The sequence below is a fragment of the Oncorhynchus clarkii genome, unplaced genomic scaffold, assembly GCF_045791955.1.
Source record: "Oncorhynchus clarkii lewisi isolate Uvic-CL-2024 unplaced genomic scaffold, UVic_Ocla_1.0 unplaced_contig_2926_pilon_pilon, whole genome shotgun sequence".
NCBI classification, from domain to species: Eukaryota; Metazoa; Chordata; class Actinopteri; order Salmoniformes; family Salmonidae; genus Oncorhynchus; species Oncorhynchus clarkii.
Genome location: NW_027261117.1, coordinates 228,502 through 247,500, shown reverse-complemented (window position 1 = coordinate 247,500; position 18,999 = coordinate 228,502). Strand labels below are relative to the sequence as shown.

At 48.4% G+C, this 18,999-nt stretch overlaps 1 protein-coding gene across 1 annotated transcript in view; it reads left to right on the top strand.

The window, feature by feature from the left end:
* The window catches only part of LOC139404918 (cyclic AMP-responsive element-binding protein 5-like), a 43,117-nt gene extending 26,535 nt beyond the window's left edge, over nucleotides 1-16,582 (top strand). Inside the window, exons 3-6 of the mRNA XM_071147457.1 lie at nucleotides 3,060-3,494; nucleotides 9,220-9,447; nucleotides 11,912-12,020; nucleotides 16,341-16,582. Of these exons, the coding sequence (XP_071003558.1) occupies nucleotides 3,060-3,494; nucleotides 9,220-9,447; nucleotides 11,912-12,020; nucleotides 16,341-16,495 (927 nt within the window). The 3' untranslated portion in view covers nucleotides 16,496-16,582. The remainder of the gene's footprint in view (nucleotides 1-3,059; nucleotides 3,495-9,219; nucleotides 9,448-11,911; nucleotides 12,021-16,340) is intronic.
* Nucleotides 16,583-18,999: the final 2,417 nt, after the last annotated feature.

Sequence of the window (18,999 nt, the reverse complement as noted above, 5' to 3'; positions counted from 1 at the left end):
TCTATGAAGGTAATATGAAGAACAGGAACCATGACAGCAGTAGGATCTATGAAGGTAATATGAAGAACAGGAACCATGACAGCAGTAGGATCTATGAAGGTAATAGGAAGAACAGGAACCATGACAGCAGTAGGATCTATGAAGGTAATATGAAGAATAGGAACCATGACAGCAGTAGGATCTATGAAGGTAATATCAGGTAGCACTGATCTATCCAATGGATATAGGAAACACTGCTAAGAGGACCATGACATTGGTTAACCTTTGATATAAATCCCGATACTGTCAGGTGGTTCCTAGTAAGTACAGTAGGAGATGAGAGCCAGACAGGCAGATATAAACTCTATGGCTGTGCCAGGAACAGACTGAAACAGGCTTAACAGGCTGATGGTTTCACTGGTCCCATAGAAAGGGATGCTACAGTACATGACAACCTAGATATGATGAATGGCCCATACTTGTCACTCAAAACTTCCTACATCGTAAACTATGCAGGCCAGCTGTGTGCATCAAATACCTGAGATACTGTTGTTTTGTTTTCCACATTGCTAAGATGTTACTGTGGTGTGTGGAGCATGCTGCGTGCATCAATCCTTCATCTGAGACAGCTAGAGTTCCCCTGAAGGAGGGTGAGAGAGAGAGGAGTGAGGAAGGGAGGGGTGTGGGAGGCAGGAGGAGGAGGAGAGGGTTGATGTGCTCTTTATCTCTCTCACTCTCTCTCTGGCGTGGTGACCCAGGGAATCATGAATGTGAAGGTTGTTAAAGAGACATGGAGGCCTGGAGAAGGCCTGGAGGAGGAGGCCTGGAGGAGGAGGCCTGGAGGAGGAGGCCTGGAGGAGGCATGGACAGACTGGACTGACTGACTGACTGACTGACAGCAGCTGGGAGGTAGGGGGTGGGGGGTGAGACGGGGGAGATAGGGGAGAGAGAGAGAGGGGTAAAGGAAGAGATGGACATTGGAGAGAGAAAACAGATGGAGAGAGACAGGAAATGGAGAGAGAGGAGATGAAGAGAGACAGGAGATGGAGAGAGAGGAGATGGAGAGAGAGGAGATGAGAGACAGGAGATGGAGAGAGACAGGAGATGGAGAGAGAGGAGATGGAGAGAGAGAGGAGATGGAGAGAGACAGGAGATGGAGAGAGAAAGGAGATGGAGAGAGACAGGAGATGGAGAGAGACAGGAGATGGAGAGAGAGGAGATGGAGAGAGACAGGAGATGGAGAGAGAGAGGAGATGGAGAGAGACAACACACACCATTGTAAATACAACCCATATTTATGCTTATTTATTTTATCTTGTGTCCTTCACCATTTGTACATTGTTAAAACACTGTATATATAATATGACATTTGTAATGTCTTTATTGTTTTGAAACTTCTGTATGTGTAATGTTTACTGTTAATTTTTATTGTTTATTTCACTTTATATATTCACTTTATATTTTATCTACCTCACTTGCTTTGGCAATGTTAACACATGTTTCCCATGCCAATAAAGCCCTTGAATTGAATTGAATTGAGAGACAGGAGATGGAGAGAGACAGGAGATGGAGAGAGAGAGGAGATAGAGAGAGACAGGAGCGAGAGAGAGAGGAGATGGAGAGAGAGGAGATTGAGAGTTAGCAGGCAACATAAGACTGACAAAACTGAATTGAATGGATTGACAATTTTAGTTAGTAAGTTTATAGATTTTGTGCCAATAATGAAAATCCCATTAACACTACTGTAAAGCTACAGTACAGTTCCTCTTTATGTTAAGTGAGCACCTTTCAGAATGCAGCCCCAGCCAATCCACTACAGTCATTACAGTGGCAGTCCCAGACTCAACACTCTCTCACACTGTTATTCCAAAACCTCCTCCCAAATGGAACAGAAATATGAAAAGGTGCAGACATGTTTTTTTAATATTATGACTGAGTTAGTTCTCAGCAGATCAGACGTGCAGTGAGTGCAGCAGACACGTTTTGGAACTTGTATGTTTGTATTCGGATTTGAGTGGGCGATTTTTCCCTTTCCTTGGGGGTTGTCTCTTTAAGTGTCTTCCCAAACAAACAGACACTTGAGGAGTGGTGTGGTGGGACTGGTAAACACCAGGAATACAAGAGCACCTTGAAAATCCCTCTCTCTCTGCCCCCATCTCTCTGCCTCTCTCACTGTCTCCCCTCTCTCTCTCTCTCTCTCTCTCTCTCTCTCTCTCTCTCTCACTCTCTCACTGTCTCCCCTCTCTCTCTCCCCCATCTCTCTGCCTCTCTCACTGTCTCCCCTCTCTCTCTCTCTCTCTCTCTCTCTCTCTCTCCCCATCTCTCTGCCTCTCTCACTGTCTCCCCTCTCTCTCTCTCTCTCTCTCTCTCTCTCTCTCCCCCCATCTCTCTGCCTCTCTCACTGTCTCTCCTCTCTCTCTCTCTCTCACACTCTCACTGTCCCATCTCTCTCCTCCTCTCTCTCTCTCTGGTCTCAGATCTTGGCCAGTTCTCAGAGCCTCTCAGTCTTAAGTAGACCACACGGTTAAAGCAACAAACCTGCCCCCATGAGTAAACATAGAACAGACAGACAGACAGACAGACAGACAGACAGACAGACAGACAGACAGACAGACAGACAGACACAGACAGACAGACAGACAGACAGACAGACAGACAGACATATCCCTCATCCGTTAGACCTGGAGAGAGGATAGGAGAGGGAAGGGAGCGAGCGAGCGAAAGAGTGAGATGGAAAGTAAGAATGCAGTAGAGAGAGAGAGAGAGAGAGAGAGAGAGAGAGAGAGAGGGTGAGGGGCTGTCAAGGCTCAGCTCTGGTTTGTATCTCAGCCGTGACATGTGGATGTACAGTATAAAGATGAATGCAGCAGTGTATTGTCTCACAGTCAATAGTCAACACACTTTCAAATAACCTACAGTACCTGTTTCCAGTTAACTCAATGATAGACTGTCAAACAGACAAAGCCTAAAGAGATGAATCATTTAACTCTATGGTCTGGAATAGTAACCAGGAAGAACTCCTGTCCCTAATCCCAGTGAATGATAGAAACATGGCCATGTTGTTGTTCTTCTCCATACAGAGGCTGAAGGCGGCGCTAGCACACCACCCGGGAGCCATCGCCAACGGCAACATGAACAGCATGGGTCACATGATGGAAATGATGTCATCGCGGCAGCAGCAGGAGCAGGGGGGCGGCCACCACCACCTTCACCCCTCCCACCCTCACCAGCACCTGCCGGCTCCGCCCCACAGCCACGCCTACCAGCACCACCTCCACCATCACCACAGCGGCCACAGCCAGGGCGGGCACCACCACCCACAGGGCCACAACCCCCATCACAACTCCCACCCGCCTCACCTCCACCCTGGGCACCCACACCAGACCTCACCCCCGCCTCACCTCCACCCTGGACACCCACACCAGACCTCACCCCCGCCTCACCTCCACTCTGGACACTCACACCAGACGTCACCCCACCCTCCACTTCACTCTGGACCAGGGTCACATTCACAGGTTAGCACTCACAAGTGATTATTTCCCCTAGCATAGGTACCGGAGACAGAGGTAGAGGTAGGTAAATATCAGAACCATTCATGTATAGACAGAGGTTTATGAAGGTTTGTCACAAAACCAAAGCATGTCAAGTACCTACTAAAACCACATGTGAAGCCAAAAGCACCTACTTTAACCCAAACCATAACAGTTCAGTCCTGTACTTTAACAGTCTGGTAGACAGACAGCCATTAGTGGTTTGGTTTAAATGCAGTAGAGGAAATGACATTACAAATTCACTGTAAAGCGCCGGGGCTGGTCAGACACATTTTCCTTCAGCCGTGGGCCGTGGCCATACTGCCAAGAAGAGGTTAGTTACCTGGCAACAGACACAAAGGTCAGTTTTTCCATCGAGGTTGGTCAGCTGCAGATCAGTCTCAGCGGTCAGGAGGGTCAGTTGGTGGTTGTAAACTGTCTGGCGTAAAGGATCCTCAGGGCTTGTTTAGAAACAGGACTCCAGAGCTTCACCCTTAAACTTAAATACCTCACACACACTCATTTGGGGAGTTTAGGCCTTTACTCTGTTAGGTTGCCCTAACATATATACTGGGCTTTAGTCAGTCAGTCCAGTGGTTACATGTTCCAGGTGTTGTAGGGTTAGGATAATGTACAGACCAGGGCTTCAGTCAGTCAGCCCAGTGGTCACAACATGTTCCAGGTGTTGTAGGGTTAGGATAATGTACAGACCAGGGCTTCAGTCAGTCATCCCAGTGGTCACAACATGTTCCAGGTGTTGTAGGGTTAGGATAATGTACAGACCAGGGCTTCAGTCAGTCAGTCCAGTGGTCACAACATGTTCCAGGTGTTGTAGGGTTAGGATAATGTACAGACCAGGACTTCAGTCAGTCAGTCCAGTGGTCACATGTTCCAGATGTTGTAGGGTTAGGATAATGTACAGACCAGGGCTTCAGTCAATCAGTCCAGTGGTCACATGTTACAGGTGTTGTAGGGTTAGGATAATGTACAGACCAGGGCTTCAGTCAGTCAGTCACAACATGTTCCAGGTGTTGTAGGGTTAGGATAATGTACAGACCAGGGCTTCAGTCAGTCAGTCCAGTGGTCACAACATGTTCCAGGTGTTGAGGGTTAGGATAATGTACAGACCAGGGCTTCAGTCAGTCAGTCCAGTGGTCACAACATGTTCCAGGTGTTGTAGGGTTAGGATAATGTACAGACCAGGGCTTCAGTCAGTCAGTCCAGTGGTTACAACATGTTCCAGGTGTTGTAGGGTTAGGATAATGTACAGACCAGGGCTTCAGTCAGTCAGCCCAGTGGTCACAACATATTCCAGGTGTTGTAGGGTTAGGATAATGTACAGACCAGGGCTTCAGTCAGTCAGCCCAGTGGTCACAACATGTTCCAGGTGTTGTAGGGTTAGGATAATGTACTGACCAGGGCTTCAGTCAGTCAGCCCAGTGGTCACAACATGTTCCAGGTGTTGTAGGGTTAGGATAATGTACAGACCAGGGCTTCAGTCAGTCAGTCACAACATGTTCCAGGTGTTGTAGGGTTAGGATAATGTACAGACCAGGGCTTCAGTCAGTCAGCCCAGTGGTCACAACATGTTCCAGGTGTTGTAGGGTTAGGATAATGTACAGACCAGGGCTTCAGTCAGTCAGCCCAGTGGTCACAACATGTTCCAGGTGTTGTAGGGTTAGGATAATGTACAGACCAGGGCTTCAGTCAGTCAGCCCAGTGGTCACAACATGTTCCAGGTGTTGTAGGGTTAGGATAATGTACAGACCAGGGCTTCAGTCAGTCAGCCCAGTGGTCACAACATGTTCCAGGTGTTGTAGGGTTAGGATAATGTACAGACCAGGGCTTCAGTCAGTCATCCCAGTGGTCACAACATGTTCCAGGTGTTGTAGGGTTAGGATAATGTACAGACCAGGGCTTCAGTCAGTCAGCCCAGTGGTCACAACATATTCCAGGTGTTGTAGGGTTAGGATAATGTACAGACCAGGGCTTCAGTCAGTCAGCCCAGTGGTCACAACATGTTCCAGGTGTTGTAGGGTTAGGATAATGTACAGACCAGGGCTTCAGTCAGTCAGCCCAGTGGTCACAACATGTTCCAGGTGTTGTAGGGTTAGGATAATGTACAGACCAGGGCTTCAGTCAGTCAGCCCAGTGGTCACAACATGTTCCAGGTGTTGTAGGGTTAGGATAATGTACAGACCAGGGCTTCAGTCAGTCAGCCCAGTGGTCACAACATGTTCCAGGTGTTGTAGGGTTAGGATAATGTACAGACCAGGGCTTCAGTCAGTCAGTCACAACATGTTCCAGGTGTTGTAGGGTTAGGATAATGTACAGACCAGGGCTTCAGTCAGTCAGCCCAGTGGTCACAACATGTTCCAGGTGTTGTAGGGTCAGGATAATGTACAGACCAGGGCTTCAGTCAGTCAGCCCAGTGGTCACAACATGTTCCAGGTGTTGTAGGGTTAGGATAATGTACAGACCAGGGCTTCAGTCAGTCAGCCCAGTGGTCACAACATGTTCCAGGTGTTGTAGGGTTAGGATAATGTACAGACCAGAGCTTCAGTCAGTCAGCCCAGTGGTCACAACATGTTCCAGGTGTTGTAGGGTTAGGATAATGTACAGACCAGGGCTTCAGTCAGTCAGTCACAACATGTTCCAGGTGTTGTAGGGTTAGGATAATGTACTGACCAGGGCTTCAGTCAGTCAGCCCAGTGGTCACAACATGTTCCAGGTGTTGTAGGGTTAGGATAATGTACTGACCAGGGCTTCAGTCAGTCAGCCCAGTGGTCACAACATGTTCCAGGTGTTGTAGGGTTAGGATAATGTACAGACCAGGGCTTCAGTCAGTCAGTCCAGTGGTCACAACATGTTCCAGGTGTTGTAGGGTTAGGATAATGTACAGACCAGGACTTCAGTCAGTCAGTCCAGTGGTCACATGTTCCAGATGTTGTAGGGTTAGGATAATGTACAGACCAGGGCTTCAGTCATTCAGTCCAGTGGTCACATGTTCCAGGTGTTGTAGGGTTAGGATAATGTACAGACCAGGGCTTCAGTCAGTCAGTCACAACATGTTCCAGGTGTTGTAGGGTTAGGATAATGTACAGACCAGGGCTTCAGTCAGTCAGTCCAGTGGTCACAACATGTTCCAGGTGTTGAGGGTTAGGATAATGTACAGACCAGGGCTTCAGTCAGTCAGTCCAGTGGTCACAACATGTTCCAGGTGTTGTAGGGTTAGGATAATGTACAGACCAGGGCTTCAGTCAGTCAGTCCAGTGGTCACAACATGTTCCAGGTGTTGTAGGGTTAGGATAATGTACAGACCAGGGCTTCAGTCAGTCAGCCCAGTGGTCACAACATGTTCCAGGTGTTGTAGGGTTAGGATAATGTACAGACCAGGGCTTCAGTCAGTCAGCCCAGTGGTCACAACATGTTCCAGGTGTTGTAGGGTTAGGATAATGTACAGACCAGGGCTTCAGTCAGTCAGCCCAATGGTCACAACATGTTCCAGGTGTTGTAGGGTTAGGATAATGTACAGACCAGGGCTTCAGTCAGTCAGCCCAGTGGTCACAACATGTTCCAGGTGTTGTAGGGTTAGGATAATGTACAGACCAGGGCTTCAGTCAGTCAGCCCAGTGGTCACAACATGTTCCAGGTGTTGTAGGGTTAGGATAATGTACAGACCAGGGCTTCAGTCAGTCAGTCACAACATGTTCCAGGTGTTGTAGGGTTAGGATAATGTACAGACCAGGGCTTCAGTCAGTCAGCCCAGTGGTCACAACATGTTCCAGGTGTTGTAGGGTTAGGATAATGTACAGACCAGGGCTTCAGTCAGTCAGCCCAGTGGTCAGAACATGTTCCAGGTGTTGTAGGGTTAGGATAATGTACAGACCAGGGCTTCAGTCAGTCAGTCCAGTGGTCACATGTTCCAGGTGTTGTAGGGTTAGGATAATGTACAGATCAGGGCTTCAGTCAGTCAGCCCAGTGGTCACAACATGTTCCAGGTGTTGTAGGGTTAGGATAATGTACAGACCTATAAGACTGGCCTGGGTTATTGGCACTAGTCATGGAGAGCTGACAGAACACATCAACCAACAATACATATTGTTCTTGTCTTTGGTTTTCACCTATATTTGACATTGATTCAGACATTTGTCCCAGGACTGATGTTGTGATGTTGACATGGAAGTTAGTGATGTAAATGACAATAAGGCCAAAGGTTAACTAAGACCATTAATGTATATTTGACTGTTGAGCCATTAGGACCCCCCCCCCCCCCCCCCCCATGTATGTTCCAAAGATATCCTTCTGTCCCGTTAAAACATTACAACAACACTGGCTGTATACACAGCCGCCATCAAAGCAACTTGTATTTTCCACCATCCTCCTGAAAACGCTAATGATCTGAGGACTGAAAGCACTTGACCCATGCCAAGTATATGTCAGGACCAGTCAGTGGGCATACTGAGGGGTTTTAGAAAGCAAAGCAGGCTCTTTCTGACTGTGTGTCTGTGAGGGTTAGGCTGAGTGGAGGTGGGCGGTGGAAAACGATGTCCTGACACATCTTTAACAAGGCGGGCAGGGCTGCTCTGTAAATCAGTCCAGTTACTCACTCACTCACCCACCCACCTACTCCTGACTGACTGACTGACTGACTGACGCCCTCAGATGGGGAAGAAGTGGTGGGGAGGGGGAGGGCACGTGGCATAGGCATCATTTTGTTTTTAGGGAAGTGACTGTGAATAGTAATTTCAAACAGGTAGAGTAGGGACTGTGAATAGTGACTTTAAACAGGCAGAGTAGGGACTGTGAATAGTAATTTTAAACAGGTAGAGTAGGGACTGTGAATAGTGACTTTAAACAGGCAGAGTAGGGACTGTGAATAGTAATTTTAAACAGGTAGAGTAGGGACTGTGAATAGTGACTTTAAACAGGTAGAGTAGGGACTGTGAATAGTAATTTCAAACAGGCAGAGTAGGAACTGTGAATAGTGACTTTAAACAGGCAGATTAGGGACTGTGAATAGTGACTTTACACATGTAGAGTAGGGACTGTGAATAGTGACTTTAAACAGGCAGAGTAGGGACTGTGAATAGTGACTTTAAACAGGCAGAGTAGGGACTGTGAATAGTGACTTTACAGATGTAGAGTAGGGACTGTGAATAGTGACTTTACACATGTAGAGTAGGGACTGTGAATAGTGACTTTAAACAGGCAGAGTAGGAACAGTGAATAGTGACTTTAAACAGGCAGAGTAGGGACTGTGAATAGTGACTTTAAACAGGCAGAGTAGGGACTGTGAATAGTGACTTTAAACAGGCAGAGTAGGGACTGTGAATAGTGACTTTAAACAGGCAGAGTAGGGACTGTGAATAGTGACTTTAAACAGGCAGAGTAGGGACTGTGAATAGTGACTTTAAACAGGCAGAGTAGGGACTGTGAATAGTGACTTTAAACAGATAGAGTAGAAGTAAAAACCAGGAGGGTACAACCCATTCAGCTAGGTTAAGACTTTCACGAGATGTTAGGGTAGATGAAACATGGAAATGAGACATAGTTGAAGTCCTTCTTAGTGACCTGTAAATGAGGAAGACACATTTCAGTTGAAGGCATTCAGTTGTACAACTGACTAGGTCTCCCCCTTTCCTTTCCCTTTTCATTTGTGTGTGTGACCTTGTTCTCTGTCTCTCTCTCTCTGTCTCTCTCTCTCTAGTTGTCACCGGCGGCACAGCAGATGCAGCCGAGCCAGACGATGCAGTCTCCGACCCCTAGCGGTGGGCGCCGCAGGCGGACGGTAGACGAGGACCCTGACGAACGGCGGCGGAAGTTTCTGGAGAGAAACCGAGCGGCGGCCACGCGATGCAGACAGAAGAGGAAAGTATGGGTGGTGTCGCTGGAGAAGAAGGCTGAAGAGCTGACCCAGACCAACATGCAGCTTCTGGTAGGATATATGTGGACCAGATGGTTATGTCCCATATGGCACCCTAGTCCCTATTTAATGCACTACTTTTGACCAGGGCCCATAGGGCTCATAGAGCTCTGGTCAAAAGTAGTGAGCTTATATAGGGAATATGGTGCTATTTGGGACGTGTTGTAGGTCTTCACATTAGACTTTTATGTTCAAAAAGCAGGGAGATGTAGTAAATAAGTTCTCCACTGCAGGGCCACACATCTTTGATGGGGCAGGTGCTCAGAGTGAAAACACTTGTTCTGCTACTGACAGGGGCGACCTGCAGCTGCTCCCTTCCCTGAAAAGACACTAAACATTTCATAAAAAGTCATTTTTTTAAAAAAACGTCATTTCACTACACCTGCAATAACATCTGCTAAATATGTGTATGTGACCAATAAAATTAGATTAGATTTGAATCAAAAGAGACCTTTTTTTTTCATAAGAGGGCAAAAGGTCAGATGCTCCAGCACCCCTAGAGCTCCATCTGTGTACGTGCCTGCACCACTATGTACAGCATTCTAAATAAAGTTTAGTGAATTTAATTGAATGCTGCTCAACTCTTGTAAAAGTTAGGTAGCACCCATCTCCAACCCAGACCTTCTTTCTTTCTCCAACTCTACCAATAGTTGTTTTCCTTTCATCCTCACGTCTCTGCTTATCTATAGTTCAGATCATGAAGACCGAACACTTTCAATGTGTTTGGTGTTGTTTCAGCCTGGGAGGAGAACTGCTCCACTAAACTCAGACATACTGCCACTCCCCCTTGTTATAGTTATAGGGGCTTGTTGTAGTTCAGTCTGTTGTTCCGTAGGGGCTTGTTGTAGTTCAGTCTGTTGTTCCGTAGGGGCTTGTTGTAGTTCAGTCTGTTGTTCCGTAGGGGCTTGTTGTAGTCCAGTCTGTTGTTCCGTAGGGGCTTGTTGTAGTTCAGTCTGTTGTCCCGTAGGGGCTTGTTGTAGTTCAGTCTGTTGTCCCGTAGGGGCTTGTTGTAGTTCAGTCTGTTGTTCCGTAGGGGCTTGTTGTTGTTCAGTCTGTTGTTCCGTAGGGGCTTGTTGTAGTTCAGTCTGTTGTTCCGTAGGGGCTTGTTGTAGTTCAGTCTGTTGTTCCGTAGGGGCTTGTTGTAGTTCAGTCTGTTGTTCCGTAGGGGCTTGTTGTAGTTCAGTCTGTTGTTCCGTAGGGGCTTGTTGTAGTTCAGTCTGTTGTTCCGTAGGGGCTTGTTGTTGTTCAGTCTGTTGTTCCGTAGAGGCTTGTTGTAGTTCAGTCTGTTGTTCCGTAGGGGCTTGTTGTAGTTCAGTCTGTTGTTCCGTAGGGGCTTGTTGTAGTTCAGTCTGTTGTTCCGTAGGGGCTTGTTGTAGTTCAGTCTGTTGTCCCGTAGGGGCTTGTTGTAGTTCAGTCTGTTGTTCCGTAGGGGCTTGTTGTAGTCCAGTCTGTTGTCCCGTAGGGGCTTGTTGTAGTTCAGTCTGTTGTTCCGTAGGGGCTTGTTGTAGTTCAGTCTGTTGTCCCGTAGGGGCTTGTTGTAGTTCAGTCTGTTGTTCCGTAGGGGCTTGTTGTAGTCCAGTCTGTTGTTCCGTAGGGGCTTGTTGTAGTCCAGTCTGTTGTCCCGTAGGGGCTTGTTGTAGTTCAGTCTGTTGTTCCGTAGGGGCTTGTTGTAGTTCAGTCTGTTGTTCCGTAGGGGCTTGTTGTAGTTCAGTCTGTTGTCCCGTAGGGGCTTGTTGTAGTTCAGTCTGTTGTCCCGTAGGGGCTTGTTGTAGTTCAGTCTGTTGTCCCGTAGGGGCTTGTTGTAGTTCAGTCTGTTGTTCCGTAGGGGCTTGTTGTAGTTCAGTCTGTTGTTCCGTAGGTGCTTGTTGTAGTTCAGTCTGTTGTTCCGTAGGGGCTTGTTGTAGTCCAGTCTGTTGTCCCGTAGGGGCTTGTTGTAGTTCAGTCTGTTGTTCCGTAGGGGCTTGTTGTAGTTCAGTCTGTTGTTCCGTAGGGGCTTGTTGTAGTTCTAGAAGGCAGACACTCAGAGATACAATTTTCAACCATAAATCAAAACCAGCCCCTGAAATGATGTCTGTCTTTTGACATTCCTAACAGCAAGCTGGTTCATTTATTTGTCATAGTTTTATTAAATTCCAATTAAGATTGAAATCTTAATCCTGTAATTGTACATGGTTTTAGCAATGATAATACACTTAATCGCAATATTGATGCAGAATGTTTATTGTGAGTTTTGCAGTGAGGCTTGAACAAGCTATTTTCCTTTTATAAAAAATTTGCCTTTATCAAGAATCTATTCAACAACAAAAAAATCTGAATTTATTCACCAAGCAAAGATAATCACTCAGTCCAGCTAACAGTAAATCTCTCTTATTGTGCTCAGAATGTGTGTCGGCTGGGTAACTGTAAAGCACTTTGTGGAAACTGCTGATGTAAAAGGGGCTTTATTAAACACATTTGATTGATTGCTTGTTGTCAGAATGAGGTGACCATGCTGAAGAACGAGGTGACCCAACTCAAGCAGCTCCTCCTCACCCATAAAGACTGCCCCATCACCACTCTGCAGAAAGACTCCCAAGGTTACCTCAGTGAGTAGCTTGTTTGCACGCACGCACGCACACGCACATGCACACACACACAAACACACACACACAAAACCCCGAAACACACACACACACACACACACACACACACACAAAACCCCGAAACACACACACACTCATCCCTGTGCCGTATCACTAGTATACAGCTAAACCTGCATAGAGAACCTTCCCAGTTCTCCAGCCATACAGTGTCTGTGTGTATGAGTTAGAAGCAGTCCTGAGGTTAGGGTGCTCAGTCCAGGGTGGTGCCAGTCAAGACATCCTGTCCCACACTCACCGCACTATGAGGACATATGAATCCTGCCATGTGTATCACACAGGGTGTACGGATGCTGGCAGGAGCCAGGCTGTTTCATGGATGTGGGGGAGAGAGGCACTAGGAGAGCACCCGGCCTGGAAGTCTGGTACTGGTCATCACAACCCCAGAATATGAGGCCTGTTTTTCCATCAGAAGTGGACCGGAGTCATAGAACTAAACCACAGGTCGCTGCAGAGATTCCACTGAAAAAAAGATGTCACAGACTGCCGACCAGCGTCCAAACTCCCATGTCCAGTCCTGCTGGTCCCGCTGGTCCTGGTCCCCCTGCTGGTTATTGGACTGTTCCACAGCAGCAGAGTATGACATCAGAACCCCACCCTCTGATATGGATAGGAGTGACATTTCCATGTAATTAGGAGAAGGCAGAAGGCCCTCCCTGTGCTGTGAGGCTTCAGCAGACAGGCAGGGGAAAACCAGGCTCACTTCCCCTCGTACTGCCCTGCTCTCACTGGCTCCTTGTTTAGAGGGTGAGTAGACTGGACTGACTGACTGGGAGAGACTTGCATTGATAAGCCCAGTCTGTCTGTGTACAGATGTCACACTGGCTCCTTGTTTAGAGGGTGAGTAGACTGGGCTGACTGACTGGGAGAGACTTGCATTGATAAGCCCAGTCTGTCTGTGTACAGATGTCACACTGGCTCCTTGTTTAGAGGGTGAGTAGACTGGGCTGACTGACTGGGAGAGACTTGCATTGATAAGCCCAGTCTGTCTGTGTACAGATGTCACACTGGCTCCTTGTTTAGAGGGTGAGTAGACTGGGCTGACTGACTGGGAGAGACTTGCATTGATAAGCCCAGTCTGTCTGTGTACAGATGTCACACTGGCTCCTTGTTTAAAGGGTGAGTAGACTGGACTGACTGACTGGGAGAGACTTGCATTGATAAGCCCAGTCTGTCTGTGTACAGATGTCACACTGGCTCCTTGTTTAGAGGGTGAGTAGACTGGGCTGACTGACTGGGAGAGACTTGCATTGATAAGCCCAGTCTGTCTGTGTACAGATGTCACACTGGCTCCTTGTTTAGAGGGTGAGTAGACTGGGCTGACTGACTGGGAGAGACTTGCATTGATAAGCCCAGTCTGTCTGTGTACAGATGTCACACTGGCTCCTTGTTTAGAGGGTGAGTAGACTGGGCTGACTGACTGGGAGAGACTTGCATTGATAAGCCCAGTCTGTCTGTGTACAGATGTCACACTGGCTCCTTGTTTAGAGGGTGAGTAGACTGGGCTGACTGACTGGGAGAGACTTGCATTGATAAGCCCAGTCTGTCTGTGTACAGATGGCACACTGGCTCCTTGTTTAGAGGGTGAGTAGACTGGGCTGACTGACTGGGAGAGACTTGCATTGATAAGCCCAGTCTGTCTGTGTACAGATGTCACACTGGCTCCTTGTTTAGAGGGTGAATAGACTGGGCTGACTGACTGGGAGAAACTTGCATTGATAAGCCCAGTCTGTCTGTGTACAGATGTCACACTGGCTCCTTGTTTAGAGGGTGAGTAGACTGGGCTGACTGACTGGGAGAGACTTGCATTGATAAGCCCAGTCTGTCTGTGTACAGATGTCACACTGGCTCCTTGTTTATAGGGTGAGTAGACTGGGCTGACTGACTGGGAGAGACTTGCATTGATAAGCCCAGTCTGTCTGTGTACAGATGTCACACTGGCTCCTTGTTTAGAGGGTGAGTAGACTGGGCTGACTGACTGGGAGAGACTTGCATTGATAAGCCCAGTCTGTCTGTGTACAGATGTCACACTGGCTCCTTGTTTAGAGGGTGAGTAGACTGGGCTGACTGACTGGGAGAGACTTGCATTGATAAGCCCAGTCTGTCTGTGTACAGATGTCACACTGGCTCCTTGTTTAGAGGGTGAGTAGACTGGGCTGACTGACTGGGAGAGACTTGCATTGATAAGCCCAGTCTGTCTGTGTACAGATGTCACACTGGCTCCTTGTTTAGAGGGTGAGTAGACTGGGCTGACTGACTGGGAGAGACTTGCATTGATAAGCCCAGTCTGTCTGTGTACAGATGTCACACTGGCTCCTTGTTTAGAGGGTGATTAAACTGGGCTGACTGACTGGGAGAGACTTGCATTGATAAGCCCAGTCTGTCTGTGTACAGATGTCACACTGGCTCCTTGTTTAGAGGGTGAATAGACTGGGCTGACTGACTGGGAGAGACTTGCATTGATAAGCCCAGTCTGTCTGTGTACAGATGTCACACTGGCTCCTTGTTTAGAGGGTGATTAGACTGGGCTGACTGACTGGAAGAGACTTGCATTGATAAGCCCAGTCTGTCTGTGTACAGATGTCACACTGGCTCCTTGTTTAGAGGGTGAATAGACTGGGCTGACTGACTGGGAGAGACTTGCATTGATAAGCCCAGTCTGTCTGTGTACAGATGTCACACTGGCTCCTTGTTTAGAGGGTGAGTAGACTGGGCTGACTGACTGGGAGAGACTTGCATTGATAAGCCCAGTCTGTCTGTGTACAGATGTCACACTGGCTCCTTGTTTAGAGGGTGAGTAGACTGGACTGACTGACTGGGAGAGACTTGCATTGATAAGCCCAGTCTGTCTGTGTACAGATGTCACACTGGCTCCTTGTTTAGAGGGTGAGTAGACTGGACTGACTGACTGGGAGAGACTTGCATTGATAAGCCCAGTCTGTCTGTGTACAGATGTCACACTGGCTCCTTGTTTAGAGGGTGAGTAGACTGGACTGACTGACTGGGAGAGACTTGCATTGATAAGCCCAGTCTGTCTGTGTACAGATGTCACACTGGCTCCTTGTTTAGAGGGTGAGTAGACTGGGCTGACTGACTGGGAGAGACTTGCATTGATAAGCCCAGTCTGTCTGTGTACAGATGTCCCTCCTAGTATGTTGTGAAAATGTATCAAGCATGTTTTCAAAGGGATAAAAAAGTTTTAAATGCATGTTTATTTGACCCTTTTCATACATAGGATGCAGCTACAGTAACGGGTGGATAATTGATAACCTTTCAGACAATTTACAAAGCGTCTACCTTTTCAGACAGTAGAATTCTGCTCCGGCATAGAATGTTCTATTGTTTCCCTGACAACAATAAACATTGATTGATGGGGCGGCAGGTAGCCTAGTGGTTAGAGCGTTGGACTTGTAACCGAAGGGTTGCAAGATCGAATCCCTGAGCTGACAAGGTAAAAATCTGTCGTTCTGCCCCTGAACAAGGCAGTTAACCCACTGTTCCTAGGCCGTCATTGAAAATAAGAATTTGTTCTTAATTTGTGCTTACCCCTCGGTTAAATAAAAAAAAATGTTTTTTTTTTATGGTAGATGTTTTTTCTTTCTACTAAATGCACTTAACAAACTTTAACAAACTTCAAAGTACTTTTCTTAGGAGCGAGTGGTCTGAGCGCAGGCAGATGGAGATCATTTGATTGACAGTTCTGGTTGCCTAGTGATGGATGTTAGCCCGGCTTCAGAAGCGGCAGCCTGTTCAGTGGTGCTTCAGAACTGAAGGTTTCGTGGAGGCTTTTAAAAAGCTGCAGTGTAACCTTTCAGACAGACAACCAACATGTCGAGGCCGAGGCGCTTTCAACGTGCCTCATTCTGTTGGTCTGAAAGGAGGATATGATAGATGTTTGGTTGGAAAACACAATGTTCAGTGGTTTATTCTGTACATAGAAATGTAACAATTCTATATTTGGTGAAAATTAAGAGGTTTTTAACTGTTGGACCGTGTTTGTTTAGATAAACAGACATCTAGAGAGAGTTGTTCTATTGAGGGTTTCATGTTCACTACACACCCATTCATGTTGATACACCACACACACACACACACACACACACACACACACACACACACACACACACACACACACACACACACACACACACACACACACACACACACACACACACACACACACACACACACACACACACACACACACACACACACACACCATTGCCAATCGTCCTCTCACCCTATGTGTTGTCCTCCTCCCCTCAGGTCCAGACAGCAGTCCAGCAGGCAGCCCGGCCCCAGCCTGCTCCCAGCAGCAGGTCATCCAGCACAACAACATCACCACCTCCAGCACAGCTGTAGGGGGCAGCACTGTGCATGGCCTGCCCAACCACCGTACAGACATCAACCCCATCCACTAGAGACAAGACAGAGAGAGACTACAGTACCCCCCCCCCCCAGTCTGTACCCCCCAGCCCCCAAACTGTACCCCCAGCCCCTACCCCCAGTCCGTAACCCCAGCCCCCAAACCTTTGGAGAGAAACCTCTGAAGAGAAACCTCTGGAGAGAAACCTCTGAAGAGAAACCTCTGGAGAGAAACCTCTGAAGAGAAACCTCTGAAGAGAAACCTCTGGAGAGAAACCTCTGGAGAGAAACCTCTGAAGAGAAACCTCTGAAGAGAAACCTCTGAAGAGAAACCTCTGGAGAGAAACCTCTGGAGAGAAACCTTGGAGGCCTGCAGGAGAGAAACCTCTGGAGGGAAAACTCTGGAGAGAAACCTCTGAAGAGAAACCTCTGGAGAGAAACCTCTGGAGAGAAACCTCGGAGGCCTGCAGGAGAGAAACCTCGGAGGCCTGCAGGGCTGCTCTTTCTACCGTAGCTATAGTAGTATTTTTATAGACCTTTTTAACTCATATGTTCTCTGGGTTTGTCTTTGTTCTTATTTGTCTTCTATTTTTGTCTCATGTTTTTTATCTATTTTTTTATTTTAAATTTGTACTTTAGTTAAAAGGGAGTTTTGCAATTCATGCAGCATTAACCCATGTGGAGTGATGTCATACCTCTGTTAGACCGACACCCCTACCGGGTCACCGTGGTGACACAGCAACGGGACATGAGCCTCAGACCGTCACCTCTGTGACCCTCCCTAACGTCACCTCTGTGACTATGTCTGTGTCTCAAATGGAACATTTTCCTCTATAAAGGCCACTACTTTTGACCAGAGCCTTATGGGTAAATGCCATTTGGGATGATTATCTTGTATGTGTGCTTGTGACTGATGGATTGACTAGCAGAGATTGAGTCTGAGTACCACTGTCAGATAAGTATGTGTCAGATAGTTACTGTGTTGAATAGTGCAATGTTCTGGTTACATGTGTAACATACAGGGTATGTAGTGTCAGGTACTTGATCAGATGCTTAGCTAAGAAAGTGTGTGGGATGCTACTGCCTCCACGTTGTTGATGTTGTTGTTTTTAACCAAGTCGAACTGTTGCCATGATATGCTATTACTTGGTTACCTACCGGAATCTGGCGATTCTATTGGATGATGCTCTTTTTCTAGAAAGGACCCTGACTGTTACCCTAGCAACCCATCCATGCTATTTAGAGGGCGTTACATGTAATGAAAGATTGAACGGTGTTGAGAATATGTTCAAATTGAAGCAATACATCCTAGTATTGTTGTTCTATCAGCCATATTGCCCTGCACTGTGATACCAGCTAGCCGAGGCAGCTATGGAGGCTGACCCCTGACCTCTGTCTCCTCCACTCTCCTGGAGGCTGTCCCCTGACTGCTGTCTCATCCACTCTCCTGGAGGCTGTCCCCTGACCCCTGTCTCCTCCACTCTCCTGGAGGCTAACCCCTGGCTCTTTCCACTCTCCTGGAGGCTGACCCCTGTCTCCTCCACTCTCCTGGAGGCTGACCCCTGGCCCCTGTCTCCTCCACTCTTCTGGAGGCTTACCCCTGTCTCCTGCACTCTCCTGGAGGCTTACCCCTGTCTCCTGCACTCTCCTGGAGGCTGACCCCTGTCTCCTCCACTCTCCTGGAGGCTGACCCCTGTCTCCTCCACTCTTCTGGAGGCTGACCCCTGTCTCCTCCACTCTCCTGGAGGCTGACCCTTGACCCCTGTCTCCTCCACTCTCCTGGAGGCTGACCCTTGACCCCTGTCTCCTCCACTCTCCTGGAGACTGACCCCTGTCTCCTCCACTCTTCTGGAGGCTTACCCCTGTCTCCTGCACTCTCCTGGAGGCTGACCCCTGACTCCTCCACTCTCCTGGAGGCTGACCCTGTCTCATCCACTCTCCTGGAGGCTGGCCCCTGTCTCCTCCACTCTCCTGGAGGCTGACCCCTGACTCCTCCACTCTTCTGGGGGCTTACCCCGGTCTCCTGCACTCTCCTGGTGGCTGACCCCTGACTCCTCCACTCTCCTGGAGGCTGACCGCTGTCTCCTCCACTCTCCTGGAGGCTGACCCTTGTCTCCTCCACTCTCCTGGAGGCTGACCCCTGTCTCCTCCACTCTCCTGGAGGCTGAACCCTGACCCCTCCAATCTCCTGGAGGCTGAACCCTGACCCCTCCAATCTCCTGGAGGCTGACTCTGTCTCATCCACTCTCCTGGAGGCTGACCCCTGTCTCCTCCACTCTCCTGGAGACTGACCCCTGTCTCCTCCACTCTCCTGGAGGCTGACCCCTGACCCGTCTCCTCCACTCTCCTGGAGGCTGACCCCTGTCTCCTCCACTCTCCAGGAGGCTGACCCCTCCACTCTCCTGGAGGCTGACCCCTGACCCCTCCACTCTCCTGGAGGATGACCCATGTCTCCTCCACTCTCCAGGAGGCTGACCCCTCCACTCTCCTGTAGGCTGACCCCTGACCCGTCTCCTCCACTCTCCTGGAGGCTGACTCCGGACCCCTGTCTCCTCCACTC